The following is an 18,817-nucleotide window of genomic DNA, read 5'->3' on the forward strand; positions in this document are numbered from 1 at the left end:
TCTCTTGCATTGCGTGCACTTTAGGGTCTAGGTTGTGTTACTGTTACTGCATTGCATTGCGTGCACTTTAGGGTCTAGGTTGTGTTACTGTTACTGCATTGCATTGCGTGCACTTTAGGGTCTAGGTTGTGTTACTGTTACTGCATTGCATTGCGTGCACTTTAGGGTCTAGGTTGTGTTACTGTTACTGCATTGCATTGCGTGCACTTTAGGGTCTAGGTTGTGTTACTGTTACTGCATTGCATTGCGTGCACTTTGGGGTCTAGGTTGTGTTACTGTAAAGCACTTTGTGACTGCTGATGTTAAAAGGGCCTTTAAACATAAATGTGATTGATTGAAACTGACCACTCAGAAGGCTTCAGCGCTTACCAATCCCACACAGGGGACCGTAGTGAACAGCAGATTAATCACATACTACCTCACATCTATCCCCTTTTGGCTTCACACATTCACTGACCCACACATAGAAATAGGCACCTAGGTATATTACCATGCCTGCCTGTACGCACGTATTCCTACACACAAAGTGAAGGCTTGTTAATAAAGGCTTGTAAAAGGCTTGTTAATAAAGGCTTGTAAAAGGCTTGTTAATAAAGGCTTGTCAAAGGCTTGTTAATAAAGGCTTGTAAAAGGCTTGTTAATAAAGGCTTGTCAAAGGCTTGTTAATAAAGGCTTGTTAAAGGCTTGTTAATAAAGGCTTGTCAAAGGCTTGTTAATAAAGGCTTGTCAAAGGCTTGTTAATAAAGGCTTGTCAAAGGCTTGTTAATAAAGGCTTGTCAAAGGCTTGTTAATAAAGGCTTGTAAAAGGCTTGTTAATAAAGGCTTGTAAAAGGCTTGTTAATAAAGGCTTGTCAAAGGCTTGTTAATAAAGGCTTGTAAAAGGCTTGTTAATAAAGGCTTGTCAAAGGCTTGTTAATAAAGGCTTGTCAAAGGCTTGTTAATAAAGGCTTGTAAAAGGCTTGTTAATAAAGGCTTGTCAAAGGCTTGTTAATAAAGGCTTGTCAAAGGCTTGTTAATAAAGGCTTGTCAAAGGCTTGTTAATAAAGGCTTGTCAAAGGCTTGTTAATAAAGGCTTGTAAAAGGCTTGTTAATAAAGGCTTGTAAAAGGCTTGTTAATAAAGGCTTGTCAAAGGCTTGTTAATAAAGGCTTGTAAAAGGCTTGTTAATAAAGGCTTGTCAAAGGCTTGTTAATAAAGGCTTGTCAAAGGCTTGTTAATAAAGGCTTGTCAAAGGCTTGTTAATAAAGGCTTGTCAAAGGCTTGTTAATAAAGGCTTGTTAAAGGCTTGTTAATAAAGGCTTGTTAAAGGCTTGTTAAAGGCTTGTTAATAAAGGCTTGTTAAAGGCTTGTTAAAGGCTTGTTAAAGGCTTGTCAAAGGCTTGTCAAAGGCTTGTTAAAGGCTTGTAAAAGGCTTGTTAATAAAGGCTTGTTAAAGGCTTGTTAAAGGCTTGTTAAAGGCTTGTCAAAGGCTTGTCAAAGGCTTGTTAAAGGCTTGTTAAAGGCTTGTTAAAGGCTTGTTAATGGCTTGTCAAAGGCTTGTTAATAAAGGCTTGTTAAAGACTTGTTAAAGGCTTGTTAAAGGCTTGTTAAAGGCTTGTTAAAGGCTTGTTAATAAAGGCTTGTTAATAAAGGCTTGTCAAAGGCTTGTCAAAGGCTTGTTAATAAAGGCTTGTCAAAGGCTTGTTAAAGGCTTGTTAAAGGCTTGTTAAAGGCTTGTTAAAGGCTTGTCAAAGGCTTGTAAAAGGCTTGTCAAAGGCTTGTTAAAGGCTTGTTAAAGGCTTGTTAAAGGCTTGTCAAAGGCTTGTAAAAGGCTTGTCAAAGGCTTGTAAAAGGCTTGTCAAAGGCTTGTAAAAGGCTTGTTAAAAGGCTTGTAAAAGGCTTGTAAAAGGCTTGTTAAAGGCTTGTTAATAAAGGCTTGTTAAAGGCTTGTCAAAGGCTTGTCAAAGGTTTGTTAAAGGAGTGTCAAATGCTTGTTAAAGGCTTGTTAAACGCTTGTTAAAGGAGTGTCAAAGGTTTGTTAAAGGAGTGTCAAAGGCTTGTTAAAGGCTTGTTAAAGGCTTGTTAAAGGCTTGTTAAAGGCTTGTTAATAAAGGCTTGTCAAAGGCTTGTTAAAGGCTTGTTAAAGGCTTGTCAAAGGCTTGTTAAAGGCTTGTTAATAAAGGCTTGTTAAAGACTTGTTAAAGGCTTGTTAAAGGCTTGTTAAAGGCTTGTTAACAAATGCTTGTTAAAGGCTTGTTAATAAAGGCCTGTTAAAGGCTTGTTAATAAAGGCTTGTTAAAGGCTTGTTAAAGGCTTGTTAAAGGCTTGTCAAAGGCTTGTTAAAGGCTTGTTAAAGGCTTGTTAATAAAGGCTTGTTAAAGGCTTGTTAATAATGGCTTGTCAAAGGCTTGTTAAAGGCTTGTTAAAGGCTTGTCAAAGGCTTGTCAAAGGCTTGTCAAAGGCTTGTTAATAACGGCTTGTTAAAGGCTTGTTAATAAAGGCTTGTCAAAGGCTTGTTAAAGGCTTGTTAAAGGCTTGTTAAAGGCTTGTTAAAGGCTTGTTAATAAAGGCTTGTTAAAGGCTTGTTAAAGGCTTGTTAAAAGGCTTGTCCAAGGCTTGTTAAAGGCTTGTTAATAAAGGCTTGTCAGAGGCTTGTTAAAGGCTTGTTAAAGGCTTGTTAAAGGCTTGTTAAAGGCTTGTTAAAGGCTTGTTAATAAAGGCTTGTCAGAGGCTTGTTAAAGGCTTGTTAAAGGCTTGTTAAAGGCTTGTTAAAGGCTTGTTAAAGGCTTGTCAACGGCTTGTCAAAGGCTTGTTAAAGGCTTTTTAAAGGCTTGTTCAAATTTATTGATCATTTTCGTCAACATCCACTAAATTGCAGAGCGCCAAATGCAAATTATTATTTTTAATTTTTTTTATTTTCATGAAATCACAAGTGCAATATAGCAAAACATAGCTTAGCTTGTTGTTAATCCACCTGCCGTGTCAGATTTCAAAAAAGTTTTTCGGCGAAAGCATTCCAAGCGTTTATCTAAGGACATCTCTCTCAGCAGACAAAACATTACAAACAGCTAGCAGCCAAGTAGATTGGTCACGAAAGTCAGAAAAGCAATAAAATGAATTGCTTACCTTTGATGATCTTCGGATGTTTGTACTGACGAGACTCCCAGTTACACAATAAATGTTCATTTTGTCAAAGGCTTGTCAAAGGCTTGTTAAAGGCTTGTTAAAGGCTTGTCAAAAGCTTGTCAAAGGCTTGTTAAAGCAATTTGTTGACAGAATAGAACCACAGAACCTTTGAAGTGAAGTTATGCCTCTATTTCCCTCATTGCTTAGGCAATGTAAACATATGTTTCGCATGCCAATAAAGCCCCTTAAATTGAAATGTAATTGAGAGAGAGAGAGAGAGAGAGAGAGAGAGAGAGAGAGAGAGAATGAACAAATAAGTTGTGATGAAGAACAGTGACTTAGCTAGAAACAAAGAGGGAGACTGACATAAAAATGGAAATTGAATAACAGGGCAAAACAGCCAGCCAGACACAGACAGGGACACAGGCAGACAGGCAGACAGACAGACAGACAGACAGACAGACAGACAGACAGACAGATATAGAGACAGAGGTAGACAGAGACAGACAGAGGTAGAGACAGACAGACAAAGAGGTAGAGACAGAGACAGACAGACCGAGACAGACAGACAGACAGACAGACAGACAGACACAGAGACAGAGACAGAGGTGGAAACAGAGACAGACAGAGGTAGAGACAGAGACAGACAGACAGAGGTAGAGGTAGAGACAGACAGACAGACAGAGGTGGAGACAAACAGACAGAGAGATAGAGACAGACAGACCGAGATAGAAAGAAAGGTAGAGACAAACAGACAGAGGTGGAGACAAACATACAGAGGTAGAGACAGACATACAGAGGTGGAGACAGACATACAGAGGTAGAGACAGACATACAGAGGTGGAGACAGACATACAGAGGTGGAGACAAACATACAGAGGTGGAGACAAACATACAGAGGTGGAGACAAACATACAGAGGTGGAAACAAACGTACAGAGGTGGAGACAAACATACAGAGGTGGAGACAAACAGACAGAGGTGGAGACAAACAGAGAGGTGGAGACAAACAGACAGAGGTGGAGACAGAGACAGACAGAGGTGGAGACAGACAGACTGAGGTGGAGACAGACAGACAGAGGTGGAGACAGACAGACAGAGGTGGAGACAGACAGACAGAGTTGGAGACAGAGCCAGACAGCGACAGAGACAGAGACAGGCAGAGTTGGAGACAGAGACAGGCAGAGTTGGAGACAGAGACAGGCAGAGTTGGAGACAGAGACAGACAGAGGTGGAGACAGAGCCAAACAGAGGTAGAGACAGAGACAGACAGAGGTGGAGACGGAGACAGACAGAGGTGGAGACGGAGACAGACAGAGGTGGAGACAGAGCCAGATAGAGGTGGAGACAGAGACAGACAGAGGTGGAGACAGAGACAGACAGAGGTGGAGACAGAGACATGCAGAGTTGGAGACAGAGACAGACAGAGGTGGAGACAGAGACAGGCAGAGTTGGAGACAGAGACAGGCAGAGTTGGAGACAGAGACAGACAGAGGTGGAGACAGAGCCAAACAGAGGTAGAGACAGAGACAGACAGAGGTGGAGACGGAGACAGACAGAGGTGGAGACGGAGACAGACAGAGGTGGAGACAGAGCCAGATAGAGATGGAGACAGAGACAGACAGAGGTGGAGACAGAGACAGACAGAGGTGGAGACAGAGACATGCAGAGTTGGAGACAGAGACAGACAGAGGTGGAGACAGACAGACAGACAGACAGAGGTGGAGACAGACAGACAGAGGTGGAGACAGACAGACAGAGGTGGAGACAGAGACAGATAGAGGTGGAGACAGAGACAGACAGAGGTGGAGACAGAGACAGACAGAGGTGGAGACAGACAGACAGACAGACAGACAGAGGTGGAGACAGACAGACAGAGGTGGAGACAGACAGACAGAGGTGGAGACAGAGACAGACAGAGGTGGAGACAGACAGACAGACAGAGGTGGAGACCGACAGACAGAGGTGGAGACCGACAGACAGAGGTGGAGACAGACAGACAGAGGTGGAGACAGACAGACAGAGGTGGAGACAGACAGAGGCAGCCTATAGATCTCTGGTCTGTGTGTACTGTCTTTCTGTCTCTAGTAGTTTAATATACTGTCTGAATCCTCTGAAAGTCTTGGTGAGTCCCTAACTGACGTTGGTGCTCTTTAAGAGAGCTTTACAACATGTGGACTGATTATTGTTCTGCCAATATGACATCTCCCAATCCAGTGTATCAACACTCAGATTACACATAAATCTATCTGCCTGGCAAAGGCAAGACAAAAAGAGCAAATATGAAGGATTTGATGTGAGAGAATATTATAGATGGAAGGGGGAGAAACAAGGAAGGCTGAAGAGTTATCCTCACAGATAAAAAGAAAAACAACTAGCAGGGAGATGCATGGGGAAGAGAAAGATGAGGGAGGAGAGAGAAGGAATGGAGAGATGAAGGGAAAGAGAAGGAGGAGAGACACGGTATAGAGAGAGAGAGGAGAGAGTGAGGGAGAGAGGAGGTATAGAGAGAGAGAGAGAGAGAGAGAGGGAGGAGAGAGAGAGAGGTGAGAGAGAGGGAGAGAGGAGGTATAGAGAGAGAGAGAGAGGGAGGGGAGAGAGAGGGAGAGAGGAGGTATAGTGAGGGAGAGAGAGAGGTAGAGAGAGAGAGAGAGAGGAGAGAGAGGGAGGAGAGAGAGAGAGAGGGGAGAGAGAGAGAGAGAGAGAGAGAGAGAGAGATAGAGAGAGAGAGAGAGAGGGAGGAGAGAGAGAGGGAGGAGAGAGAGAGGGAGAGGGAGAGAGGAGGTATAGAGAGAGAGAGAGAGAGAGAGAGAGAGAGGAGAGAGAGAGAGAGAGAGGGGAGAGAGAAGGGGTTTGCATAGTTATTCATGCCCCATTTCACTTCACTCACAGTCTCTCTCCCTCTCTGTCTCCTGCCTCTCTCTCTCTCCTGTCCTCCCTCTCTCCTCTCCTCCTCTAGACGCTCCCACACTGTGCTGCAGACTGAGTGATTGCCGTGGGGATGTAGAGTGTACCTGATTAAGTTGTCATGCCAAACATGTCTTTGAACTAGAGAGGGGAGAGACAGATACAGATGTCCTGGGGAATAGCACAGTGTGTGTGTGTGTCTGTGTGTGTTTAGGAGGAGTTGTGAGAGAGAGTTTATTTGAGGTAGAGGGAGCACTGTGTGACTCTGATCTGATTTAGCGAGGCGAGGGTGTCTGTGTGTGTGTGTGTGTGTGTGTGTGTGTGTGTGTGTGTGTGTGTGTGCTTGTCAAGGTGAGTTTGGGTTTGGGAGAGAGATATGATACAAAAACGATGCAGAAATGTCTTATTTAAAGTCATTCAGACATAGGAACAACTGCTTCACTGCACTATGACATCTGTTTGTGTGTGATGACACATCCACTCTGCTCTGTTTACCTTGACGGTATCCAGTGACCAATTTCAGAATTTAATTTAATCATGTCTGCCTGCCTCAAATCAATCCCTTTAAATCACGTACCAACATGACCGATACACACACACACACACACACACACACACACACACACACACACACACACACACACACACACACACACACACACACACACACACACACACTCTTTTCACACATATACACACTGTTGATATGGCTCTAAATACGGTAGCTTGGGTATAATTCCCACTGACAGTTTTCAAAGTCTAGAGAACAACACAAGGCTTTAGATAGGGCTTGTCTCAAGGTACTGTAAATAAGCTGAACAGCCACACAGTCAGGGTCATTACAAGGTAACGTACTGGAGGACACAGCAGATGTTTTCCTGGATAGAGTAGCTAGCTGCCTCGCTGCACCACTGAGTGGGCTCACGCACACTTTCTGGAGGAGAGAGAGAGAGTGTGTGTGTGCAGTGCTCTGTAGCTCAGTGGTCGAGCATGGCCCTGCACCGCCAGGATAGTGGGTTGGATCCCCTGGACGACACATATATGTAACAGGTATCCACACTGGATTTGAATTAGCTGAATCACATGTGTTATTATTATTATTACATGTCATTCCAGATTAAATGAATATGCAGTAGTTGATGAGGATACCTAGGTGACTCAAATAATCAATGACCTTTCACCTCTACTGTCATGTAGGGTACAGCAATTGTTTTAATGTTGTTTTAATTTAACCTTTATTTAACTAAGCAAGTCAGTTAAGAACAAATTCTTATTTACAATGACGGCCTACCTGGGAACACTGGGTTAACTGCTTTGTTCAGGGGCAGAATGACACATTTTTACCTTTTCAGCTCAGGGAATTCGATCCAGCAACCTTTTGGTTACTGGCCCAATGCTCTAACCACTAGGCTACCTGCGGCAGCAATGGGGCGGCAGAAATGGGGGCAGTGAATTACTTTGGCGAAGCACACAGAGAGAAAACAGAATGAGTCAGGTTGTAGAGATCTAAGACATGACTGATGAAAGCCTTAGTGAGTGATGTTGAGTGGATATAGAAGGTATGTATATGAGTCTGTCTAAAACATTTACAAACATGTCTCTCTTTTCACTCCAAATGGTCATGACCTTTCTCTCCTTCTCTCTCTCTCTCTCTCTCTCTCTCTCTCTCTCTCTCTCTCTCTCTCTCTCTCTCTCTCTCTCTCTCTCTCTCTCTCTCTCTTTCAGGGTGACACATTCCAGCATATTCAGGACATTGTGGTCAGTCTCCTCAGGACCATCAACCGTACAGTCATAACCATGGGTCGTGAACACGCCCTGATCGTGAGTAAACCTAATTACCCCCCTTCCCAAGGCAATAGTCCACTATTCACCAGTCAAATATTTGGAAGGCCACCAAAATTCCTGAAATTTCCATCCCTAACTATAGCATTTTCCAACTAGATAGAACTGCCAGACAGAGTTGCAATCTACTTCAGAGATAGTCTACAGAGTTATGTCTTACTATCCATGTCTGTGCCCTAAGAATATATGTGAATTGATTGCCCCCCATCTATCTTCAGAACTCGTACTGTTTGGTGACCTAAACTGGGACATGCTTAACACCCCGGCCGTCCTACAATCTAAACTAGATGCCCTCAATCTCACACAAATTATCAATGAACCTACCAGGTACAACCCCAAACCCTTAAACACGGGCACCCTCATAGATATCATCCTGACCAACCTGCCCTTTAAATACACCTATGCTGTCTTCAACCAGGATCTCAGCGATCACTGCCTCATTGCCTGCGTCCGTAATGGGTACGCGGTCAAACGACGACCCCTCATCACTGTCAAACGCTCCCTAAAACACTTCAGCGAGCAGGCCTTTCTAATCGACCTGGCACGGGTATCCTGGAAGGATTTTGACCTCCTTCAGTTAGTAGAGGATACCTGGTTATTCTTTAAAAGTGCTTTCCTCACCATCTTAAATAAGCATGCCCCATTCCAACAATTTTGAAACAGGAACAGATATAGCCCTTGGTTCACTCCAGACCTGTCTGCCCTTGACCAGCACAAAAACATCCTGTGGCGTACTGTATTAGCATCGAATTGCCCCCATGATATGCTTTTCAGGGTAGTTAGGAACCAATATAGACAGGCAGTTAGGAAAGCAAAGGTTAGCTTTTTCAAACAGAAATGTGCATCCTGTAGCACAAACTCCCAAAGGTTCTGGGACACAGTAAAGTCCATGGAGAATAAGAGCACTTCCTCCCAGCTGCCCACTGCACTGAGGCTAGGAAACACTGTCACCACCGATAAATCCACAATAATTGAGCATTTCAATAAGCATTTTTCTACGGCTGGCCATGCTTTCCACCTGGCTACCCCTCCCCTGGTAAACAGCTCTGCACCTAACACAGCATCTTGCCCCCCCCCCTCCCACTTCTCATTCACCCAAATCCAGACAGCTAATGTTCTGAAAGAGCTACAAAATCTGGACCTCTTCAAATCAGCTGGGCTAGACAATCTGGACCCTCTCTTTCTAAAACGATTCGCCGCAATTGTTGCAACCCCTATTACTAGCCTGTTCAACCTCTCTTTCGTATCGTCTGAGATCCCCAAAGATTGGTAAGCTGCCGTGGTCATCCCCCTCTTCAAAGGGGAGACACTCTAGACCCAAACTGTTACAGACCCATATCCATCCTACCCTGCCTTTCTAAGGTCTTCGAAAGCCAAGTTAACAAACAGATCACTGACCATTTCGAATCCCACCGTACCTTCTCCGCTATGCAATCTGGTTTCCGAGCTGCTGATAGGTGCACCTTAGCCACGCTCAAGGTTCTAAACAACATCATAACCGCCATCGATAAGAGACATTACTATGCAACCGTATTCATCGACCTGGCCAAGGCTTTTGACTCTGTCAATCACCACATTCTTATTGGCTGACTCAACAGCCTTGGTTTCTCAAATGATTGCCTCGTCTGGTTCACCAACTACTTCTCAGACAGATTTTAGTGTGTCAAATCAGATGGCCTGTTGTCCAGACCTCAGGCAGTCTCTATTGGGGTGCCACAGGGTTCTAATCTCAGGCTGACTATTTTCTCTGTATACATCAATGATGTTACTCTTGCTGCTGGTGATTCTCTGATTCACCTCTACGCAGACGACATCATTCTGCATACTTCTGGCTCTTCTTTCGACACTGTGTTAACTAACCTCCAGACGAGCTTCAATGCCATACAACTCTCCTTCTGTGGCCTCCAACTGCTCTTGAATGCAAGTAAAAGTAAATGCATACTCTTCAACCGATCGCTGCCCGCACCTGCCGGCACGTCTAGCATCACTACTCTGGACGGTTCTGACTTAGAATATGTGGACAACTACAAATACCTAGATGTCTGGTTAGACTGTAAACTCTCCTTCCAGACTCACAATAAGCAACTTCAATCCAAATTTAAATTGGCTTCCTATTTCGTAACAAAGCAGCCTTCACTCATGCTGCCAAACATACCCTCGTAAAACTGACTATCCTACCGATCCTTGACTTCGGCGATGTCATTTACAAAATAGCCTCCAACACTCTACTCAGCAAATTGGATGCAGTCTATCATAGTGCCATCCATTTTGTCACCAAAGCCCCTTATACACCCACCACTGCGACCTGTATGCTCTCGTTGGCTGGCCCTCGCTTAATATTTGTCGCCAAACCCACTGGCTCCAGGTCATCTATAAATCTTTGTTAAGTAAAGCCCCACCTTATCTCAGCTCACTGGTCACCATAGCAGCACCCACCCATAGCACACGCTCCATACGATATATTTCACTGGTCACCCCCAAAGCCAATTTCTCTTTTGGCCGCCTTTCCTTCCAGTTCTCTGCTGCCAATGACTGGAATGAATTGCAAAAATCACTGAAGCTGGAGACTCATATCTCCCTCACTAACTTTAAGCATCAGCTGTCAGAGCAGCTTACAGATCATTCCACCTGTACATAGCCCATCTGTAAATAGCCCACCCAACTACCTCATCCCCATAATGTTATTTTTTCTCCTTTGCACCCCAGTATCTCTACTCGCACATTCATCTTCTGCACATCTATCACTCCAGTGTTTAATTGCTAAATTGTAATTATTTTTTCACTACGGCCTATTTATTGCCTTACCTTGCTAATCTTACCTCATTTGCACAGATTGTATATAGACTTTCTATTGTGTTATTGACTGTACGTTTGTTTAGTCCATGTGTAACTCTGTGTTGTTGTTTGTGTCGCACTGCTTTGCTTTATCTTGGCCAGGTCACAGTTGTAAATGAGAACTTGTTCTCAACTGGCCTACCTGGTTAAATAAAGGTGAAATATATTTTTTTAAACGATTACGTGTTTGCAGGGTTTTTCTCCAACCCAATTGACTTGGCTTCCCATACTGCCCTCCATAGTCTCCTACCATATAATTAGTGCAGTTGTAGAAGATGCTTATTGATCTTTACCTTGGTTGCCCTCTAAATGATTCTCTTCAGTCCTTTAAGTGTTTCTCAAATTGTTGCTTGGGTCCTGCTGGTGGCTGGTGGCTGGTGGCCAATTCCATTTGGGCCTTGACTTAAAAATGGAGTTCTGATTAAAAACAAGGGACTTGGTATTTTCTTGGAGAGAAAGTATTGATTGCTTCAGTCCGTCTTTCAGTTTAGTTACTTATTACACCTTTATTATACACTTTCAAATACCACAGTATAGCCCTCCCAGACTAACCCCTCAGTTCTTACTATCCATCCATAGTACCACAGTATTACCCTCCCAGACGAACCCCTCAGTTCTTACCATCCATCCATAGTACCACAGTATTACCCTCCCAGACTAACCCCTCAGTTCTTACCATCCATCCATAGTACCACAGTATTACCCTCCCAGACTAACCCCTCAGTTCTTACCATCCATCCATAGTACCACAGTATTACCCTCCCAGTCGAACCCCTCAGTTCTTACCATCCATCCATAGTACCACAGTATTACCCTCCCAGACTAACCCCTCAGTTCTTACCATCCATCCATAGTACCACAGTATTACCCTCCCAGACTAAACCCTCAGCTTTTACTATCCATCCGTAGTACCACAGTTTCATTCTAAATGGTGGTAGTCAAAAGTGCTTTAAGTGAGTCATCATGGCACAAAAAAAGCTTTAGGCAATCACTCTTTAAGCTGACTCTTCATGTTTTGTTTAAAATACACACCTTTATTGGATCCCAATATAACTGTTACAAACAGCTGCAGAAACACAGTGAGAGGAAGAAGAAGAGCATTGTGGGAGATCATACACTGGGATGGTTTATAAAAAAGCACTGATGTGGCAGGTTAGGGTCTGGTGCTGATGATTGGTTAAACAGTAAATAGGGCGTGGTCTTAGAAGCAAAGGCTGATTCTAATTGGTTGAGCTTGGGTTATAACCAATAGCATTGTGGAAGAGTGGAAGCTCGTAGAGTGGAGTGTTCATTCTTGTCTTTGTGTTTGGTGCACTCGGAGGAAATCCTGAATGGATCCTCGCTTTGTCAGTCAAGTATGGGAGACTGTTGATTGGTTGCACGGCCTGTCACTCTCTAGAGGGCTTAATGATGGAATCGTCTCTGTTTAGGTAGTAGAGTTCCTCTCTCCACTGTGACATGGTCCATCACCTATGAATTCTCATCTGACAGATGTTAGAACTAAGGAAAGGTCACCGCTGTCACAGCCTTCTAGACTGAACTCTTGTCAAAGTTTAGTGTCTCCCCTAAATCCATAGCTCAGTAACTGTACCAAGACTTTGGGTTAAAGTAACTATCAATCAGCCCATAGTTGTGGGCTGATGTACTGTTCGCTCTCCAACCATGTCAGAGATGAACCATCGATCTCCATAGATACCATAACAGGTGTACAGTTCTCATAGCAACAACAATGAAACAGGAGCAGTCCCCATGGTCCATAGACACACACCTGTCCAATCCCCATGGTAACAGCAGTTCGGAATGTCTTCATGGCGACTGTACCGCCGGCGATGGCTGTGTGTGGGCGAGTGTGTCTGTGTGTGTCTACAGCCACCAGAAGCACTTCTTGCGTAGCTTCTTGACGAGGGTCTTGGTGTTCGGGTGGGCGGGGGCAGGTTTGGGGACAGGGAGGGGAAAATCATAGTCCCTGTCTAGAGTCTCCATCACTGGCTGGAACCTGCCTTCCTGCTGCCTGAAGTCATGCTCCACACTGGAGAGAGAGAGGGGGGAGAGTGGAGAGGGTGGGGGAGAAGGTGAGAGTGAGGGAGACAGAAAGAGGGGGAGAGAGAAGGAGACAGAAAGAGGGGGAGGGTAGGATAGAAAGATAGAGTGAGTGAGAGAGACAGAAGGGTAGAGCATTAGACACGTGTACACACACACACAATATCTTGTAATAATACAAATGTACTTTAATATAAATGCAGTTATGTGAACACAATAACATACTGTACATTGATGCACATGCTTCACACCTCGTAAGTACCATGTGCCGGTGCAAGTGCACACTTAATCAGACAGACAGACACACACACACACACACTCTGAAATCGATTCACGTTCATAGCATTCTTGCACTTCATGCACCACTACATCACAGGCTGGAGAGATGAGAGAAGGAGAGTCATCTTAAAGTGTTGAAACTAAAACAGAGGGCTGAGGGAAATTCTTCTTCCCCTGAGATGCTTTCAAAGCAATCCCTCCCCTTGACTCTCTCTCTCCCTCCTCTGTCTCTCTCTCCCTCCCCTCTCCCTCTCTCCCTCCCCTTGACTCTCTCTCTCCCTCCTCTCTCTCTTTCTCTCTCTCCCTCCTCTCTCTCTCCCCCCTCTCTCTCTTTCTCTCTCTCCCTCCTCTCTCTCTCCCTCCTCTCTCTCTCTCTCTTTTTTTCTTCTCTCAAGGGCTTCAGGTCATATTGTAGTGGAGGTTGAGTGTTTCTGTGGCAAGTTTGGCTTCAAAGTTCAAGGCTGAGTGTGTGTGTGTGTGTGTGTGTGTGTGTGTGTGTGTGTGTGTGTGTGTGTGTCGGTGTGTCTGTAGAGAGGGACAAGATGAGATGCATAGGGATTAAGCATCTGGAGTTAATGAAGCTTATGATGAGGGAAGGCATAAGGGGGAATGACACACGCACCCGCACGTACCCACACACACACACCATGTGTGCATGCACACACACACACACCCACCCACTCAGTCAACTTATTTGCTCTCTCCTGACAAATAAAAGTGTGAAATGAAACCTCTGTAATGACACCAGTGACTGGGAAGAGAGAGTCACATGGAATACACAGGGCCCTCTTAGGAGAGTAAAGACAGAGGGATGAGAAGGGGGAAGAGAGAGTCACATGGAATACACAGGGCCCTCTAGGAGAGTAAAGAGGGAGGGATGAGAAGGGGGAAGAGAGAGTCACATGGAATACACAGGGCCCTCTAGGAGAGTAAAGAGGGAGGGATGAGAAGGGGGAAGAGAGAGTCACATGGAATACACAGGGCCCTCTAGGAGAGTAAAGAGGGAGGGATGAGAAGGGGGAAGAGAGAGTCACATGGAATACACAGGGCCCTCTAGGAGAGTAAAGAGGGAGGGATGAGAAGGGGGAAGAGAGGATGGTTTGATGAGTACTAGTGGAAATGATGAGGTGAATATTGAAACAAGAGGGAAAGAAAAGGCATGCAAAGAAAGAGGAAGAGGGGGAGTAAATGTAGAGGCAGACGAGGGAGGGAAAGAGGTGAGGAAGGTTAGATTGTGTGGGGAAAGAGGTGAGGAAGGTTAGAGTGCGTGGGGAAAGATGTGAGGAAGGTTAGATTGTGTGGGGAAAGAGGTGAGGAAGGTTAGATTGGTGGGGAAAGAGGTGAGGAAGGTTAGAGTGCGTGGGGAAAGAGGTGAGGAAGGTTAGATTTCGTGGGGAAAGATGTGAGGAAGGTTAGAGTGCGTGGGGAAAGAGGTGAGGAAGGTTAGATTGCGTGGGGAAAGAGGTGAGGAAGGTTAGATTGCGTGGGGAAAGAGGTGAGGAAGGTTAGATTGCGTGGGGAAAGAGGTGAGGAAGGTTAGATTGCGTGGGGAAAGAGGTGAGGAAGGTTAGATTGCGTGGGGAAAGAGGTGAGGAAGGTTAGATTGCGTGGGGAAAGAGGTGAGGAAGGTTAGATTGCGTGGGGAAAGAGGTGAGGAAGGTTAGATTGCGTGGGGAAAGAGGTGAGGAAGGTTAGATTGCGTGGGGAAAGAGGTGAGGAAGGTTAGAGTGCGTGGGGAAAGAGGTGAGGAAGGTTAGATTGCGTGGGGAAAGAGGTGAGGAAGGTTAGATTGCGTGGGGAAAGAGGTGAGGAAGGTTAGATTGCGTGGGGAAAGAGGTGAGGAAGGTTAGAGTGCGTGGGGAAAGAGGTGAGGAAGGTTAGATTGCGTGGGGAAAGAGGTGAGGAAGGTTAGAGTGCGTGGGAAAAGTGGTGAGGAAGGTTAGATTGTGTGGGGAAAGAGGTGAGGAAGGTTAGATTGTGTGGGGAAAGAGGAGGCCAGTAGACATGGAAAAGAGGTAAGAGGCCAGATGCAGACACAGGGGAGAGAAGAGCAAGATGAAAACATTATAATGCTTCTCTCCAACTGAAACCACACACACACACACACACACACACACACACACACACACACACACACACACACACACACACACACACACATAGACAGAAACAAGTGTTAACCTGTCCCACACATCCCTCCCTGCACAGTATGTTTTACAGTGGCTTTTGAAGAACAAGCACGTCCACCCCCCCACGTCTCTCTTTCTTTCCATAATTGATCATTTCTCTCTCTCCGTTGTTCCTCCTCTCTCTATTGTTTGGGGGATTATGCCATAGTTGGGAAAGCTGCTCTGCCTAACAGGTGTGTGTGTGTGTGTGTGTGTGTGTGTGTGTGTGTGTGTGTGTGTGTGTGTGTGTGTGTGTGTGTGTGTGTGTAGTATCTTTTTTTGTCAGAACTGTCATGCAGCTTAATTACAATTGACAAAACACCTACAGGCAGGAAACATCAAACTGTTGTTTTCCAGCTCAAACTCTTATTAAGGGGGAAGCCTCCATGCAATCTCTAGCCCTTTACTGTCTTCATTCTACACCCCCCTCTCTGTGTCCCGCTGAGTGTGTGAAAACACCATAACTGTACCGTCAAATACATGACTTTGTTGATTTGTGTGTGTGTGTGTGTGTGTGTGTGTTTCATAACACACACTTGTAGTCCCATGTAGCTCAGCTAGTTCAATTCCCGCGGGGGACCAATATGAAAATGTATGCACCCAATATAAATACCCATAAACCAACGATCAGCATCTCCCAATGGGCTCAGAATGACTGTAAAGTGTGTGTGAGTGTGTTTTTCTATGAAAATGATCCCCCTCTTTAGTTTGGATTAACTGTATGAGATTGTTGATGTGTCATAATGTGTGTGTGTGTGTGTGTGTGTGTGTGTACCAGCATATTGGGAATCATAGAATATTACTGATCTTTATTCAGAGAAAGTGAAAGAGACAGACAAATCCCAGAGAGAGAGAGAGAGACAGACAGGCAAATCCCAGAGAGAGAGAGAGACAGACAGACAGACAAATCCCAGAGAGAGAGACAGACAGACAGGCAAATCCCAGAGAGAGAGAGAGAGAGAGAGAGACAGACAGGCAAATCCCAAAAAGAGACAGATAGACAGGCAAATCACAGAGAGAGAGAGCGAGAGAGACAGACAAATCCCAGAGAGAGACAAGCAGACAGGCAAATCCCAGAGAGAGAGAGGGAGAGACAGACAGACAGGCAAATCCCAGAGAGAGAGAGAGAGACAGACAGACAAATCCCATAGAGAGAGAAAGAGACCGACAGACAAATCCCAGAGAGAGAGAGACAGACAGACAGACAGACATATCTCAGAGAGAGAGAGAGACAGACAGACAAATCCCAGAGAGAGAGAGAGAGAGAGGCAAATCTCAGAGAGAGAGAGACAGAAAGACAGATCCCAGAGAGTGAGAGACAGACAGACAAATCACAGAGAGAGAGAGAGACAGACAGACAAATCCCAGAGAGAGAGAGACAGACAAATCCCAGAGACAGACAGACAGAAAGACAGACAGACAGACAGACAGACAAATCCCAGAGAGAGCAAGAGAGACAGACAGACAAATCGCAGAGAGAGAGAGAGACAGACAAATCCCAGAGAGAGAAAGAGAGACAGACAGACAAATCCCAGAGAGAGAGAGAGAGACAGACAAATCCCAGAGCGAGAGAGAGAGAGAGACAGACAGACAAATCCCAGATAGAGAGAGAGAGAGATACAGACAGACAAATCCCAGAGAGAGAGAGAGATACAGACAGACAAATCCCAGAGAGAGAGAGAGAGAGAGACAGACAAATCACAGATAGAGCGAGAGAGAGATACAGACAGACAAATTCCAAAGAGAGAGAGGGACAGACAGACAGACAAATCCCAGAGAGAGAGAGAGAGAGAGAGAGAGAGAGAGAAATCCCAGAGAGAGAGAGAGAGACAGACAGACAAATCCCAGAGAGAGAGAGAGACAGACAAATCCCAGATAGAGAGAGAGAGAGAGATACAGACAGACAAATCCCAGAGAGAGAGAGAGAGACAGACAAATCCCAGAGAGAGCGAGAGAGATACTACAGACAGACAAATCCCAGAGAGAGAGAGAGAGAGAGAGAGAAATCCCAGAGAGAGAGAGATGTACAGATTTACAGATTTAGTGAGCATAGCCTTGCTAATGAGAAAGGCTGCCGTAGGCAGACATGGCTCTCAAGAGAAGGCTATGTGCCCAGTGCCCACAAAATGCGGTGGACACTGAGCTGCACTTCCTAACCTCCTGCCCAATGTATGACCATATTAGAGATACATATTTCCCTCAGATAACACAGATCCACAAAGAATTCGAAAACAAATCCCGTTTTGATAAAACTCGCATATCTACTGGGTGAAATTCCACAGTGTGCCATCACAGCAGCAAGATGTGTGACCTGTTGCCACAAGAAAAGGTCAACCAGTGAAGAACAAGCACCATTGTAAATACAACCCATATTTATGCTTATTTATTTTCCCTTTTGTACTTTAACTATTTGTACATTGTTACAACACTGTATATACAGTGCCTTGGGAAAGTATTCGGCCCCCTTGAACTTTGCGACCTTTTGCCACATTTCAGGCTTCAAACATAAAGATATAAAACTGTATTTTTTGTGAAGAATCAACAAAAAGTGGGACACAATCATGAAGTGGAACGACATTTAATGGATATTTCAAACTTTTTTAACAAATCAAAAACGGAAAAATTGGGCGTGCAAAATTATTCAGCCCCCTTAAGTTTATACTTTGTAGCGCCACCTTTTGCTGCGATTACAGCTGTAAGTCGCTTGGGGTATGTCTCTATCAGTTTTGCACATCGAGAGACTGACATTTTTTCCCATTCCTTCTTGCAAAACAGCTCGAGCTCAGTGAGGTTGGATGGAGAGCATTTGTGAACAGCAGTTTTCAGTTCTTTCCACAGATTCTCGATTGGATTCAGGTCTGGACTTTGACTTGGCCATTCTAACACCTGGATATGTTTCTTTTTGAACCATTCCATTGTAGATTTTGCTTTATGTTTTGGATCATTGTCTTGTTGGAAGACAAATCTCCGTCCCAGTCTCAGGTCTTTTGCAGACTCCATCAGGTTTTCTTCCAGAATGGTCCTGTATTTGGCTCCATCCATCTTCCCATCAATTTTAACCATCTTCCCTGTCCCTGCTGAAGTAAAGCAGGCCCAAACCATGATGCTGCCACCACCATGTTTGACAGTGGGGATGGTGTGTTGAGCTGTGTTGCTTTATGCCAAACATAACGTTTTTCAGTGTTGCCAAAAAGTTCAATTTTGGTTTCATCTGACCAGAGCACCTTCTTCCACATGTTTGGTGTGTCTCCCAGGTGGCTTGTGGCAAACTTTAAACAACACTTTTTATGGATATCTTTAAGAAATGGCTTTCTTCTTGCCACTCTTCCATAAAGGCCAGATTTGTGCAATATACGACTGATTGTTGTCCTATGGACAGAGTCTCCCACCTCAGCTGTAGATCTCTGCAGTTCATCCAGAGTGATCATGGGCCTCTTGGCTGCATCTCTGATCAGTCTTCTCCTTGTATGAGCTGAAAGTTTAGAGGGACGGCCAGGTCTTGGTAGATTTGCAGTGGTCTGATACTCCTTCCATTTCAATATTATCGCTTGCACAGTGCTCCTTGGGATGTTTAAAGCTTGGGAAATATTTTTGTATCCAAATCCGGCTTTAAACTTCTTCACAACAGTATCTCGGACCTGCC

The 18,817-nt window shown here is 44.8% G+C and overlaps 2 protein-coding genes across 3 annotated transcripts in view; one reads left to right on the top strand and one right to left on the bottom strand.

The window, feature by feature from the left end:
• Positions 1-18,817, top strand: part of dock2 (dedicator of cytokinesis 2) — a 145,662-nt gene that overhangs the window by 70,879 nt on the left and 55,966 nt on the right. For both annotated transcript variants that reach the window (XM_036969569.2, XM_036969568.2), the window contains exon 26: positions 7,736-7,831. In XM_036969569.2, the coding sequence (XP_036825464.1) occupies positions 7,736-7,831 (96 nt within the window). The remainder of the gene's footprint in view (positions 1-7,735; positions 7,832-18,817) is intronic.
• The window catches only part of LOC110504856 (uncharacterized), a 23,189-nt gene continuing 16,072 nt past the window's right edge, over positions 11,701-18,817 (bottom strand). The window contains exon 4 of the mRNA XM_036969570.2: positions 11,701-12,716. Coding sequence (XP_036825465.2) covers positions 12,551-12,716 — 166 coding nt within the window. The 3' untranslated portion in view covers positions 11,701-12,550. The remainder of the gene's footprint in view (positions 12,717-18,817) is intronic.

The sequence above is a fragment of the Oncorhynchus mykiss genome, chromosome 25 (assembly GCF_057628025.1).
Source record: "Oncorhynchus mykiss isolate SJ-2025 chromosome 25, ASM5762802v1, whole genome shotgun sequence".
NCBI classification, from domain to species: Eukaryota; Metazoa; Chordata; class Actinopteri; order Salmoniformes; family Salmonidae; genus Oncorhynchus; species Oncorhynchus mykiss.